The 16008-nt window shown below is 42.0% G+C and overlaps 1 protein-coding gene across 1 annotated transcript in view; it reads right to left on the reverse strand.

Moving 5' to 3' along the window:
- Window positions 1-16008, reverse strand: part of itga8 (integrin, alpha 8) — a 41844-nt gene continuing 25836 nt past the window's right edge. Inside the window, exons 16-30 of the mRNA XM_082553081.1 lie at window positions 15127-15182; window positions 14346-14503; window positions 14094-14225; window positions 13064-13131; window positions 12394-12541; window positions 11640-11732; window positions 7869-7948; window positions 7296-7376; window positions 4971-5076; window positions 3680-3838; window positions 2032-2148; window positions 1807-1920; window positions 1589-1690; window positions 1380-1502; window positions 1-1292 (exon numbers count right to left, since the gene is read on the reverse strand). Coding sequence (XP_082409207.1) covers window positions 1203-1292; window positions 1380-1502; window positions 1589-1690; window positions 1807-1920; window positions 2032-2148; window positions 3680-3838; window positions 4971-5076; window positions 7296-7376; window positions 7869-7948; window positions 11640-11732; window positions 12394-12541; window positions 13064-13131; window positions 14094-14225; window positions 14346-14503; window positions 15127-15182 — 1627 coding nt within the window. The 3' untranslated portion in view covers window positions 1-1202. The remainder of the gene's footprint in view (window positions 1293-1379; window positions 1503-1588; window positions 1691-1806; window positions 1921-2031; window positions 2149-3679; window positions 3839-4970; window positions 5077-7295; window positions 7377-7868; window positions 7949-11639; window positions 11733-12393; window positions 12542-13063; window positions 13132-14093; window positions 14226-14345; window positions 14504-15126; window positions 15183-16008) is intronic.

Raw genomic sequence — 16008 nt, forward strand, 5'->3', positions numbered from 1 at the left:
AATCAGTAATCAAGCAACACTTTATTCTAATAAAACTTCCCAGGCGATACAAAAATCGGAAGCAGCTCAAACGTACACGTTAACTTTTAGTTTTTAATTGAGGGAAATGCTGATGTTCTCACTGCTTTGTTCTCCATGTCTGTGCAGGATACAGATAATTAACAAACATTAAATGTACTGTTAAGTAATACACAGTGCACGCAGTAATGTACACCATCTCTGTCTCGGACTGCGTTGCGTTTCTGATACGGACTGTGGCTTTGCAGCAAGTTTTTGAAGTCTTGTCAACCGCTATTTTTTTTTTAAACATCCAACATGACAGACAAAACTTTAATTATCAGGACAGCGCTTCAGCCGTGAATATGCGGCCTGTTCCTCGAAGATAAATTCTATACTCACTATAAGAAAATAATAAGTTATTTTGTTCTTACTGGTATCGCTTTGTTCCTCTCTTTTTGATTGTTACGTGTTGGCTTAAATCAGTCTAAAGAAACGCTCCATTCAGCAACAATAATATCACAATTAATCAATTACAGTATGCACACAAACAATGGAAACGTTAAGCTCTAATAAAAATAATGCCAGTGTAAACAAGCTTAAGTATCACACAACTCTCAAATTATTGCACATACATTCATAAATATACAATTCAACTTTGTGCCTTTTCTGTTTATGCATGTGGCTGCATCTCATGTGTGTGTGGGTGTGAACTTGGATAAATTAAATCTGGTGGTGATAGACATCAATAACTGAATGACACAAGTGACACCTATTAGACACGTATGTACAGTACCTGCACACACACCGACTTACACATACACACACTCACAACAGCACTTGTGCATAGATCTAAAGTCTCTTTCTCTGTTACTCAAACAAAAATGTGCAGTAACACATTTAAAGCATTGTTTTGGTAACAAAGTCCAGTCTGTCTTCAGTTCTGGTGCTTCATCGCAATCTATAAACAAAAGACATGTGTGTGTGATGGAGCTTGTTAAGTGTGCTGGTCCAACTTTGCTTTGGTCCCAGTCTGTGTGGAGCTGCAGTTTTCGGTTTGTCCTTTCAGTTCGGTTGATTCACAGAGAGACCTCGAGCCAAGGAATGTCGGTCCCGACTAATACAGATCCCAGATCTGATTTAAGTCATTCAGAAGGTGCGCATCCCTCCTAAACCGCTGTCTTACAACCAGCAGCTGTCACGTCTTATGCATCACCTGTTTGATCAGACGTCAGTTTCTCCTGGTCAGAGATGTCATCATCGGCAGGTGGCCGCGCCCGGTCAAAGAAACCACACTGAGGGAATCACATTAGCCAGTTAGTAGAGTTTTTAATAATGAAACTACCACAAGGAGTTCTGAGGATAGTGGATGATGTATGTACCTTCCACATGGCTAATGTCAGGATGGCCAGGACCAGCAGCCCCAGCAATATGGCCAAGATGATGACCCAGAGTGGAACAGCGAATGATACATCAGGAGTCCCCCATAACACCAGAGTCCCCATCTGCAGGGAAAAAAAACTGTCTATAAATTTTTCCTTATTTCTCGAAGCTTGGCATAAAGACTCATTTTTATTGCTTTTTATCATACCGCGCTTCTGTGCTGAGGCAGCGTGGCGGGTTGGATGCGATAAGGCATCGATGTGACCGCAAAGGACACGGTAGAGTTGAGAATGTAGGGGTCATTACGCCGCTTTAAGATAAAAAAGTTATTATTTTAAAGGTGGCGTGTTACATATCAGACCTTCCTGCTGAGTGAGTTGAGCGATTAAAGTAAAACAAAAAGTTAACACAAAAAAATCAACTGACCTGCAGGAAAGTGTGCGCCCAGAGTCGCGATCGGATCTTTACCACAGCACTCTGCCCGCGATCCAACCGGCCGACCACACACATTATCTTCAGACAGGAGACATTAGTGCAGTTCTGCATAAGGAGAGGGTTGGTGGAGGGAGAAGAAATATATCAAACACCTGTGAATGGCTAATGAACATTTGGCTTAGTTTGTTTTCTTTAGAGACTTTACAGTTGGCTCACCAAGGTTTTATTGCTGTAATCCTGAGCGGTGCTGATAGATCGTTTGTGGCGGTGAGGAGGACTGCTGGTGTTCCTCAGGAAGCCCAGTAATTCTGGTGTGTCCTGGAGAGTGGAGATCTGAAACAAACAGGGAAATGTTATCAATGCTTATTGTTCAAGCAAGTAAAAATGATCATTTTACATTTGAAAGAAAAGAAAATTTGATATATGATTCTCCAACTGGTCCCGGCAGATGGCTGTCCCTTCCTGAGCCTGGTTCTGCTGGAGGTTTCTTCCTGTTAAAAGGGAGTTTTTTCTTCCCACACTCACCAAAGCACTTACTCACGGGGTGCCATATGATTGTTAGGATTTTCTCTGTTTTGTCTGTATTATTGTACGGTCTTTGCCTTACAATATAAAGCGCCTTGAGGCAACTTGGCGCTACATAACTAAAATTGTCTGCCTTTTTGTATGAAAGGTACCTTGTAAATTAACTTGCCCTGTCTGTTTCAGTGCTTACAGTTTATAGTGCCAATTTAATCGTACTCTAACATGTGTTAGTGTATTCTGTCAGTCCAGACACCTTATTAAAACTCGTTGTTTCACTGCGGCCTTTTTTAGGATTTTCTAAGATGTTTTAGAAGACATAATAATATTACGCAAAACCTCCAGCAGAGGAATAAAAAAAGCAAAATGTTAAGAAATCTCATCGCTGATCTTTTGAAGGGTTGAAAACGATTTAATTTCCTGGTCATACCATGAAGCTGAGAACAGCGAAAAGCAGACACGAGCGAACAACCTGAGACTCTTGAAGTCACAACTCTGAGATTACAGATAAAGAGCCAGAATGGTTTCTCCTCTAGGTGTTTGTCTTCACTGTATAATTACATTTAAACATTTTAAAAACTGGACCAGTTGTGCAGGACATGAAACTACTATGACTCTTACATCAGCTAAGAAAGCAAAGGATAGCAACAACAGGTATGCCTTTATCTTCCTGCAGCTCAGTGATTAGCATCTCTGCCCCAGAGATGGCACTCAGAAAACAAGCCACAGATGCACGGATAACTGATTTACCGACTGTAAGTAACACGGATGTTGAGACGCCAATTACATAGAAGGAATTTGGAGAACATTATGTGAATCTCTTTGCTTGTGCGATCTTGGTATAACACTTCGCAGTCAGGTGAAAGAAGTAACTACTGTAATCAGTCTCCTCAGAGGATCTGACACATGCTGCTGTTTTCATAGATGATTACACATTCATATTTTCAAATAACTCCATGTTTTCTTTTCCAATTATCCTACGCGTGATATCATAGATACTGGAAATGATTCCAGCTCTCATTTCTGCTTGTAAACATAACAATCCATCTTACTTGTATGGAGCCTATTGGGGGAAAAAAACACACAAAGAACACAAGAATAACGGCAATAAGAGTGAATGGCATAAATGGTGCCATTAAGGGATAGAAAAAGATATAACTAATGGTATGAATAAAAAAATGTACCTAAGCCGGTTTGTATGAGTAGGTGCTGTAAATGATCAGTTAGAAATGCACAATGTGCAAACAGACTCATTCTTATTAAAAGCAAAACACCCACATGTCATTCTTGAGATTGTTTTTTGGCTGCATACTTGTATTGCGCACTGTATATTTCATGTTACCTCTAAACCATGCGGGTTAAGGCTGGTGTTTGTCCGGCAGCTCACTGGTCCGTCAGTTTTAATCTCCATGGCATACAGCAGGTTCTCATCGCGGAAGCGAGACGGCCAGCCAACGTGAAGCTCAGCCTCCCCGATGCTGCTGGGACCGGAGTTATGGAGCTGCGGGTGAGAGCGAGGCGGCAGAAAAAACAGCGAGACTTGTCAGTATTCTCCGGCCTCGGTCTCAAGCGGCCAAAGCTCTAATCAGGTTATCATAACTGTGGGATGATGAAACGGGCCACCTGTGTTTTCATAATAATGAAGATAATACTAATGCAGCCTCGAGTCTCTTGGGATTGAAATACAAGACAAATAAAACCTACACCATCACCAGCTTCATCATTCCATATCTAATTTAGGATGACTGAATTATGAGCTTAAATGAACCATCAATTCAATAAACCCTCTTTTGTACTCGCCCCTTTCTTTGTCTATTGCTCTCTCACACACACACACACATATATATATATATATATATGTCCTCACATATGCACACGGTCATTAACACTGAAGCAAGTCATCCAAACAGGACATGATCCTGTTGCTGCAGGGCAGGAATTCTGCAAGAGGAAAAGAAAAAAAACCCTCTGTCCTCTCTAACTAGAAGCAGCTGCCCACTGGGAAAAGTACGGCAAATGAAAATCATTATCAGCTGCGGGACAGACCAGACACCGCAGCGCTCCGGTTCAATGAAGCTGCCATCTATTTAAAATAAAAAGAAATCACATGTATAGGAGACAGATGCACGTATGCACATGCCCCTATTGTTAAGTGTCGCCGGCCTGTCTGCCACCCCCCCCACTATCCTGTTTGACCTTGTTTTTCCTCTTAATAATTATTATTTATTACACTATGACCCCAGTTAAGAATGTTTGCATCCATGCTCCCTGCTCGCCTTGTTTTCTCGTTGCTCCTGGTTCCCGCTGTCTTGCTTTTTCCTGCCTTTGCAGCAGTAATTGCTCTTCAGCTGGAGACCTTCGATCAGCCAGAGTTTAATTCTTTATAGAGCTACTGGTTTTACTGTGTCCTTCATCTTGCAGAGCCCCTACCCTTTGATGTGGCCTAATACACAAGTTTCCACACCTACTTTCCGCTCTTTTCATCCAAGACGAGACTTTCTGAACAGCACGATAAACACAAAATAGCTCACCTTTCCATTTCTCAATCTCTTCATCTACAAATTCATCCTGTTCATTTCCTCACAGCTGATTAGACTGCCCAGCTGTGTTTCAGTGTAAGGGAGGGAATTTACCTCATAGATGTGTGTGACTTGTGGTCCAACATCATCCTCTTTAATGGGCTTCTCTTTCGGTTCCCAGTTTGGGAATGGCAGCACCACCTGAGAGGGATGAGACACCCTGGAAAGAAGAGGGAAGAGAAACAGTGTGGTGATAATAATGCATGTACACATGGATAGGTTTGGACTTTTTCTAAGTGCATTTGCACATATAAATCCTGATTTAATACTTTTCAGTTTTTATTAGAAATATTGTGTTTAAAGGCAACAGGAACTTTCTAAATTTGTATTTTTCTTATTTCTAAATATGACAAAAACAGACCATTTAAAATATCCCCAATACTAACTACCTTAGTTTTAACATATACTCACTGGCCACTTCATTAGGTTCACTTGTTCAACAGCTTGTTAGCACAAATATCTAAACAGGCAACCCCACATGTGCTGCAATTCAGCACATTTAGACATGCAGACATAGCCAAGTCGATTCGGTGAAGCTGAAACTAAGGATCAGGAGATTTATGCAACTTTGAATGTGGCATGTTTGTTGGTGCCAGATTTTCCCACACAACCATCTCTAAGGTTACAGAGAAAGGTCCAAAATGAGAAAACATCCAGTGAGCTTTGCTGATGTCAAAGGTCAGAAAACAGCCAGACTCCTTGAAGCTGATAGGAAGGCAACAGTAACTCAAATAACCACTTGTGGCAACCAAGCTTTGCACAAGAGCATCTTTGAATGCACATGAACCTTGAACCACAAGACCACACCAGGTCCCACTCCTGTCTACAATTCGCGTAGACTCACCAAAATTGGATAAAAGAAGACTGGAAAAGTGTTGTCTGGTCTTATGAGTTTCGATTTCTGCTGCAACACTCAGATGGTGGAGTCAGAATTCGTTGTAAACAATTTAAAAATTTAGATCCATCCTGAATTGTTGTGGTTTGGGCTACTAGTGGTGCTGGTGTAATAGTGTGGAGGATATTTTCTTGGCACACTTTTGGCCCTGTAGTACTGAGTAAACACAGTACTACAGCCTGTATTTTATGATCACAATGTACCCATCTTCTGTTGGCTGCTTCCAGCAGGATAACACACCGTCATAAAGCTCAAATCATGTCAGATGGTTTCTTGAAGATGACAATGAGCTCATTGTACTCAAATGGCCGACACAGTCACCAAATCTCAATCCAACAGAGCACCTCTGGGATTTGGTGGAACGGGAGATTCCCATCACGGATGTGCAGCTAACAAATCTGCAGCAACTATGTGATCCTATCGAGTTAATATGGACGAAAACCTCTGAGGGATGTTTCCAGCACTTTGTTGAATCCATGCCATAAAGAATTAGAGCAGCTTTGGAGGCAAAGATGTACCTAATGAAGTGGCATTGTTAGTGCAGTTATGTATATATATATATATATATATATATGTATATATATATATATATATATATACATATATATATATATATATATATATATATATATATATATGAAATAGTAAAATGTTTGAAGATTTTTCTGGTGTGGAATTGTCAGTACTGTGGGCTATAATTGCCTCTTGATGATGACATTCTGATAATTTCATGGTAGTCTAAGCTAAGTGGGCAAAAATGTTTACATTCCCCACTGTGGGCATAATGTTTGCAGCTAAGTGGACATAACTGAGCCAGTTTAGCAAACAGCAGCTCTCCATGATGAGCTTAATTAAAATATCTTACTTAATTCCAGGATTAAAGTAGACATCGCATCAGACTGAAGCAAACACCACCCCCACTAATAACAGAGAATTAAAATGTGAATTGCTAAATTTTAAATGTTCATCTGAGCAGGGACATTTTTACAGTGCAAACATAGGAGCATGCCCTCGTCTTGCTTATACCAGGTCCCGCTGTGTTTGTGTGTACGGCTGACCACACCCAAACAACAACAAGTAAGGCTCCAAGCTTTGAAGTGTGTGTGTGTGTGTGTGTGTGTGTGGGTGTGTGTGTGTGTGTGTGTGTGTGTGTGTGTGTGTGGTGTGTGCGCTTGTGTGCATCAGCAGGCATACGGGAATCCATGAACATGCCAGCGGCTCCAAGGTTTTCCATGTGCACGTGATTAGCTTAGATTTATGACTAGAGATGTGTTTTTATGCTCTTTGTTTCTATCTGCAGATGAACAGGGAGCACAAATTCAAGCATTTTAATAATATCCTACAATAAAAATAAAGAAGTTTAGCCTGAAACAAGATTGTCATATTAACAAATTATCTTTAGGATAATTAGAATAATGCTTTGTTTCAAGGCAACAAAGCATTCGGCGACCGTGTCTCAGAGACTTAAGCAATGGTTGACTCACCCACGTAAATCAAGCTGAGCTTGGGCGGTGACAGACAGATTCAAACTGACCAGGTTGCTGTCGGAGTTATCTTTGTTGGAGCTGTGGAGACATTCATACGGTTAAAATAAAAGAACTATAAAAAGAACAAACTGATTTTATTATTTCCAGTGAGGCTTTGATACAGTGCAAACAGAACCAAAACTCAAGATGAACTCATAATAAAGCCGGATTTTCAGGTTCAGATGACTCTGACAAGAATTCCCCTAGCAGGGGGATTGCAAAAGTCAAACATCTGCATCTAGCGATGTGAGATATTGAAAATAACGCTATTAAGCACACAGTGGGCATCTTGTGTAGAGCTTGTCTCATGTCTGGAGCTCCTCGGGGCCATCTGTATTTTTCTGCGTCTGCGGTTAGTTTCATCAAACCACAGACAGCAACATGATCGGGACAGACACGAAACGTATTTACATGTATCAGATGAAACACAAACAGCTCTTTGTGCATGTATGAAAGAGACAGAAACAGTGACGATGGTTGGGGGGGGGGGGGGGGGGGGGGGTTGAGCATGACTGCTGGTGGGTGTGTCACCTGTGGATCTGTAGTTCAAAGCTGATTTTTGGTCCAGCATCTTCTAGCCTTTGGACTGAAAACCTCAAGCCAACAGACAGCTGGTGAGGGCAGGAGCATGTAAAAAAACACACAAAAAACAGGGAGAACTGATCAAAAACATGACAGAAAGAATGGGTGTTGGGGCAGGGGCTGTTAAAGAAAGATGACAGAGAAATAAAATCCATCTGTACATAAAAAGTCACATTAACTAGATCAGTTTCTGGGTTCTCAAAGGCAGATTATCAAAGTTGTGTGTGTTGATAGCGCGCGAGATTCTTAAATCAGAAAAAAGCCAGACTACAGACACACAGACACATAAAAGCCACAGTTAGGTTTCTTGTGTCTCCTCAGTTTAAATTCTCTGGACTAACTCGAAACACATACAGGAATTAGTTCATCATCGACGGCATGGCAGCGTGCGCATGTGTGTGCACGGGTATGTGAGTTCTGCTGAACAACAGGTCAAGCACATGGATCAGAGAGGAAAATGACAGCATGCAGACGTGCACTTCAAGAGGGAGACCTGGGGGAGGAGAGGGGGAGTGATGGTGGAGTGTGGGACTACAAAGTCAAGTTATCTTTATGGATACACATGTGAGAGATGAGCAAGGCAGAGAAGCTCTACAGAGACAGGCACCAAGTGAGAACAAACCATTTGGAGAGAAGTCATCACTTTTACCTCCCGTTTCAGAGAGGGTGAAGCTTAAAATTTGTCTTTAGGGCACCTGGAACTCTGTGGTTGAAAGCTGGGAGTTAATGTTTGCAGTACTGTCCTTCAGTCGCTGTGGTCAGCTTGAATTTAGGTCGGTTAGAAAATGGGTTGTGCTTTCATGGTGCAGAAAATCTTCAAAACATCCGCCTAAACCTTCTCAAAGCAATGCATCTTTGTTATATTCTCTGCCTTACGTCAGCGCACTGTGTATTCCAAAAACTGCAGCTTGGCTAAAATACTCGGCTCCTGTGTTTGGCAGCCACAACGCTTCGCGCAGTGTGTTTAGCTCATAATTTAACAGAACAATGATTCTTTGGAACGACAGAGTGAGAAGTGGTTTATGCCAATGAAGTGGTTTAAAGGGTTTTCCGCTGACAATGTAATACTTCTTGTCAGCATCACAAGGTGGTTACTATTATTAAAATTTCAACTGACCACAGCGACCGTGTTTAAAGACGGATGAAAGTGCAAACTTTGAGCAACCAGCTGGAGGATTAAAAGTGATTTCAAATCAAGATCATGGATCACGTTGAACTCACACTCCTCTCTTTTTCCCTGCACACCTGACTCTAAACTACACTACCTGAACAAAAGTACACATTACTACTCATCATTGCTACAAGAGCTGCTTGGTTAAATACCATGAAGCTCCCGGCTCACATTTTGTGTGCTGATGTTAACGTCAGAGGTTTGGAGCTGTTACTGAGTCAGCAGAAAGTTGGTGATTTTTACACACTGTGCGCCGCAGCACTAGGAAACCTCAGTTTGTAACTTTACGTGGTCTGCCACTTTGGGGTTGAGTTGCTGTGGTTCCTAAATGGTTCCACTTTGCAATAACAATTCAATTCAATTTCATTTTATTTATATAGCGCCAAATCACAACAACAGTTGCCTCAAGGCGCTTTATATTGCACAGTAGATCGTACAATAATAGATACAGAGAAAAATCCAACAATCATATGACCCCCTATGAGCAAGCACTTTGGCAACAGTGGGAAGGAAAAACTCCCTTTTAACAGGAAGCAACCTCTGGCAGAACCAGGCTCAGGGAGGGGCGGGGCCATCTGCTGCTACCGGTTGGGGTGAGAGAAAGAAGACAGGATAAAGACATGCAGTGGAAGAAAGACAGAGATTAATAACAGATATGATTCAATGCAGAGAGGTCTGTTAACACATAGTGAGTGAGGAAGGTGACTGGAAAGGGAAAAACTCAATGCATCATGGGAATCCCCCGACAGCCTACGTCTATTGCAGCACAACTAAGGGAGGATTCATTCACCACATAAAACCACTTACAGATGATCATGGAATATCTAGGAGGGACGAAATCTCATGTACTGACGCGTTTGAACAGTCACATCCCATTACAGCATCATGCTTGATTTCAGTGTGCTCTTTAGAACGAGCCACTCTTTCAAAATGTTTGCAAACCGACTGCATGGCTAGATGTTTTTGTACAACTGTGGCAATGAGACTGAAAACACCTGAATTAAGAGATTAAGACTTCTGTGTGTTTGTTTGAAAAACAAATGTATTTATTCAAATGTGGAACTGGCGACTTCTTTTCCAAATGGTGGAACAAACCGAGAAGCTGCAGAAACTCTACTTTGGAAAAGAAAAAGAGCCACAGTGTCAGAGTAGTCACAAAAAAAGATGAAGCAAGAGAGCAACAGAAACTAAAAGTAGTGCAAAAGAAGAGGGAACCACTAAAGTGAAATGTAAGATTCAGATTTCTTCCTTTGCCTTATATATGTGAGCAACAAAAGCGGTTAGCTGAATACATCTGGGTGTTTTAAACCTGAAATCAGTCTGGATTCAACGGTGCTAGGGTGGGGAGAGTTTTTTTATTGCCATTATAAATAAAATCTGTATTTCTGATGTGATGTGGCTAGAACTGATACTTATGTTAGATCACTTTGTGGTTTGGAAACTGTGTGCAGCCATTACTCATTCCATTAATGCTCTCCAGTAGCCTCCAGCTACTATAAATATGATATGTGTATAACTGCATTTCTCCTATAACAAAAATTTGCAATCAATTAATTTAGTATTTTTCATTTATATTTTGCTGGAATCAGTAATTTAAGCACTGCAATTTTGTGAAACACTAACAAAAAACACATCTTCAAAGTAGGACTCCACTGATTGATAAATGACTGAAACTAAGATTCTGACCAGTAGAGGAAGAATGATGACAGAGATGCAGGCAGGCAGATGAATGCAAATACCAAAGCCAAAAAAACTGCTTCCCTTCAGGCGTGTACCCTTAACTCATCGCTCTGTTCATGCAGCAGAGGGTTGACCACCAGTGATGAGAACTATTTAGCTGCACAATACAACCAGAATCTGTACGGGGGACATGGAGGTATGTTCTGCATCAGCTCATGGATTCCTGAACGTTCAATGGGGCAAGCGCAGAGTTCAATATGGGAAACATCTGGATAGCTGGAGAGCTGCGCATGCACACACACACACACACACACACACACACACACACACACACACACACACACACACACACACACACACACGTGTATGCATGCCTTGTCCTTTTACACGCTCTTGTTATGCTCTCCTCCCCCAACAGTGAAACATGACCGCATAATTGATTTATCAGAATGCTATGTGTCACCTCCAAAGAGCAAATGCACCTCTCTGCCAGCCTTGACGCCTTTAAAAAAACAACAAAAGCCCACATTCACACACATGTCATGCTTTGTAGCACATCTCTGTGTATCTGAGTGGTAGAATTTCATGTAACATGGGACCGCTCTTTACTTTACAAAGCCTTGGCTTCCTGCACGTGTCAGCCACGCACGACCTAAATGGATTATTACTACACATGCACGCTTGGACTGAATGCAAAGCCTAGCCCTGTGAATCAGACTGTGTGGAATGGAGGTCAAGGTGAACATCAGCAATCACTGGAAAGCATCAATCAGGGCGAATTAAACCTGAGGCCTAACAGTTGCGCCTTCTTAGCGTGGGTGTTGTTGAAACGTTTGTGTGTGCGTTTGCGCTTACGTGCGAGAACTCACCTCCGTCTCGGCCACCATCGGGTTCCCGAGGTCACACACCACCATCCTGGACTCATTGATCAACTTGTACTCACAGTTTAACTGAGAGAGAGACTAGAGGAGATCCAAGGTACGGAAAGACAGTAAGAGTGGGACAAGAACAGTGAATGAAAGTGACAAATAGAGAGCAGTGAGAGTCAAGTGGTGAGCGAAAAGACAAAGGGAGGCAAGTATAACACCATCAAAGGGGGATGGGAGTGAGAAGGGTGAAAAAGAGAAGGAGAGAGGCAGGGGGGAGGACAGGAGAGGAAGAGTGATGAATGCTCTGACAGTAACAATGTCATCAATCAAACAGCCCCATTACACACTCATTAGCGCACACACGTGCAAACACACACACACGCAGACGTAAACACACATATGCACACAGAAGTTGACCCTATCCATTTCCGTGGTCACTAATGCAGCTTGTAAATCATAATAGGGGCTTTTGAGCTGTTGCCAGTAGAGCATACCCGGCTGATAGCCTTGCCTTAATCATGTCTAACAAACACAAACCACAAAGACACAACAGGATGCGATGCCGGACTGTAACTGAAGCCTCAAATAGCCCACTTCCCAGTTTTTGAACTTGGCTTCAATGATGATGAGACAACAGTTTTGGTCTTATCTATTTTCAGCATCCACCCTTCTGGCCCTTAACATTAAACTGGGATAATTGATGTCAGACAAATCTGTGTGCAATGTGTGTAAAAGAGTGTGCGTGAGTATTTACCTCCACCCTGCGCTCTACTCCGATGTAGTCAGCTTCAGGCGGTAGCAATGCGTAGAGCTCTGTCTCGTAGGCTCCCTCTCCTCGGTTCACCGCAGTGATGGTCAACATGACCAGGTTGTCATCTGCAATCACCACCTCTGTGCGGTCCCTGTGTTTGTGCGTTTTATTGCAGGAAGAGAAAAAAGCAGAGGCAGGAAATAAAGCACTTTGCTGTAATTAAATATAAAAAAACAAATGTGTTTTTTTCCCCTGTAAATTCTAGTTAATAATTTTCGGGACTGGACATGTGCAATCTCATCAGCTGCAAAGAATGCAGTACCTCCGACCCCAACAATAACCCCACCAGCACACGCGTGTGTGTGTTAATCAGTCAGTAAATGCTGACAGGATGTTTGCATAATGCTGCCATGGAGATATCGAACAGCTGGAAGCACTGTGGAGAATAGGTTAATTCACATATGCAACATGCACACGAGCACACTCACAAACACACGCTCCGTGGTAAACGGGGCCATAATGTGAGCAACTTTAGTGTAAACTTGGCGCATTGTGTGAGGAATAACAGACACAGTTGCTTTGGTTTCGCTGTGTGTGCGTGGGTGCCTGCGTTTGGCTGTCTGAAGTGTTGGGTGTTTAGAAGTTCAGGTCAAAGGGTGCCGCCGCGTCTTACATGCTGGCAGAGAGCTGGAGGTCCGGGATACAAATATTGTCGTCGCCGCAGTCGAGGAGGATGTAAGCCTGAGAGGAAGAGGGGCACAAAGAGAGGAGTGAGATGAGGACACGGAAGGATGCAGGTGCTCTATATATATAACATATACACATTCACACAGGCCTTTGGTTTGTTGTGTTGCTGCCTGATTTGGGCAGAGATCTGACTTCTGTCTCTCTGCGGCTACTATGATAGTCCTCGGTTTGTTGCTGTTTTGTTTTATTACGACACTTAACGTCCAAAAATTTAAGGAAGTGTAACTGAGCGAGCTAATTTTAATGGAAACAATAAAATAAATCCTTCTTATTAAAAACGATAAACAATATGGGCAGTGCTCCTCTTTTCACCATGACCTCATATGATCCATGTTTCCAGTGAACATAGTTCAGTGCTGAAAAGCTTCTTAATGTTTATATTAACTCAATTCACACATGGGAGCGAAACCAATCGAGTGCATATTCTTCCATCATAACAAGTCTGAAAATGGCCTAGAGCTGGATCTTAGCGTACATCAGGGCCTTTCTTAGTTTTTTGCTATTTTTATTAAGTAAATATACTGCTCCAAACTCTAGATTATAACAGTTTCATCTGCAAAGGTAAACTGCGCTGTCCCATCCCGGGAAATGATAGACTCCAAGTTGATTTTAGGTGAATCAGATGGTTTATATTTGGGAGTCAGTCTTTTTGTGTCCAAGACAAGCATTTTAAATCAAGCAATGACTGAATAAAATATGATCTCAGGTCGATTCTGGATCTCTTTTGGGCTTAGCGAAGTTGAGTTAGTTCAATTTTTACAGCCCAGTGTCACAAATCACAAATTTGTTCCATAGGTCTTCAACAACCTAAAGCCTCCTTTCTTCTGATAAAGAAAAGCTCCCCCAAAGAATCCATTAAACAGGGCCAACTAAGGAGAAATCCTTCTTTGATGTGCCGTGTACACTGTACTGTACAGCATTATGTGTTTATATGTACATACAACATGTATGCTTACATGCTCTTGGAGGAAGGTGCTGCTGTAGTGGTTAAGGACAGGTGGAAGACTTTGGTCAAGAGTAGCTGGAGCCAGGCTGTAGTTGAGAGCGAGTGAGATGGGGCTCAGCTTGTCCCTGAACTCATCCTCCTCCTGGAATAAAGTGTGAATGAGAATGAGAGAAACGTGCTGTCAGTCATTCACAACCTCACTTACAAAGCTCATTAACTATTTCTTGTATGTGTGTTCGTGTGCACGGTTTGATTTGCTCACTCTGAGGTAAATTGTGTAGCTCAGGCATGCACGTGGGCGACTGTGACCCAGCCTCAGGAGTCCCATGCGCTGAGGCTGCTCGGTGTCCAAGAAAAGCACTCTCTTCACTCCACCCCTGGAGCCTTTGAGCCAATCGAGCTGCAGCTCCGCTCTCAGGTCTGCACAGAAGATAATAATAAATAAGTAGAGATTAAATTTGAGTTAACAGGTAGACGATTCAGCCAATCCGACACTACTTAACTGTTGAACCTAAAGCGGAGATGTCAAACTCATTTGACATCACGGGCCACATTCAGCCCACTTTGATCTTAAGTAGGGCAAAGCAGTGAAAGACATTTAACTAAATATTTAATTCCTGAAAATTTCTTATTGTAAGTAAAAGAACTGCAACTTCAACAGTGGGTGTTTTCTTTATAATAAATAAATAAAATTACAGGAAAAAATCTGTTAGCAGATTGCCCAGGGTGCCCTGTACAAAGAGAACATACAGTTTTTATTAATTCATATTTTTCCACTGTGGACTGAAGTCTTTGTTGGGCCTTATGTTTCACAGCCATGCTCTAAAGGGTCTGGGTTCGATGTGACTTTCCATTAGATATGGGATAAAGTCCTATTTGCATTTGCGTGTTTGTGTGTCTTCTATCTCATCTATTGCTCCTCACACCCACCTTTGTTCTCCACTCTGATTGGTGTATAAGAGCAGAAGATTCCCAGCAGGAAACTCTAATAATGATACAGTATGTACAGCAGAGCCGATTTCAGCTACTGCACAGCTGCTTACCTACAGAGCTGGGGATGCCCACACCACTCACGGCTGCACAAACATCCACTTTGAGGCTACGAGAAAGGAAAATTGGAAAAAGAGACAAGAGGTAACAAATTTGAGTCTCACATGTGTTCCGATGGTAGTTCTAGTTAATTTGTGTGTAAGAGAACGCAAACTGGTGCACACTACTGGAAATGTCAGGGTTTTTTTTTTTAAGGGATTTCCCAAGTGCTGTTAAAGAGAAAGGATTTTTTTAACATGGCTTTTCCAAAGATCCTAGCTAGAAGTTTCATTTTAATTTAATTTTTATTATTTATTCATTTATTTGCTGCATGTGTTCTCCACACATTCTCATGACATTTGTATAAATGTTAAAAAAAAATCAGAATGACTAAAAAAAAACAACAACCCACAAACAAGGCACTTCTTCCTTCCTGCACTCCACGGGGCACGGGGAATTACCACAGTGCCCCCTGCCCATTAGACACACAGATATGGGAGACTGGGAAACACTTCTGCATTTCCTCAATTTATGTGGGTATTACCCTATGTGCAAGTGTTTTTTCTGAGCGTGCATGTGCGTTATCGCCACTTTAATCAAGGACAGGAACTCTCACACAGGAAGGCCTGTGCTGTTAATAACCACTAATCTGGGGAAGCTTGTGGATGCAATGCTCCTCTTACACTGACGACTCAGCAAGTGTGAGCCAGTGTGAGGGAATTACAGTGCTTCATATGATCATTATTTCTTTGGTTTCAGTTCACTAACAAGCAGAATGCAGCTGTTGCAGATTCCTGTGTTTGCTAATAATTAGGTTCCCAATTAGATGACACAATGATGATGAGCTGGTTTTTCTTCAAGTGTGATGCAGATGTTAGTTTGCGTGTGTGTGTATG

This window comes from Aulonocara stuartgranti (genome assembly GCF_965226115.1).
Source record: "Aulonocara stuartgranti genome assembly, chromosome: 11".
Lineage (NCBI taxonomy): Eukaryota > Metazoa > Chordata > Actinopteri > Cichliformes > Cichlidae > Aulonocara > Aulonocara stuartgranti.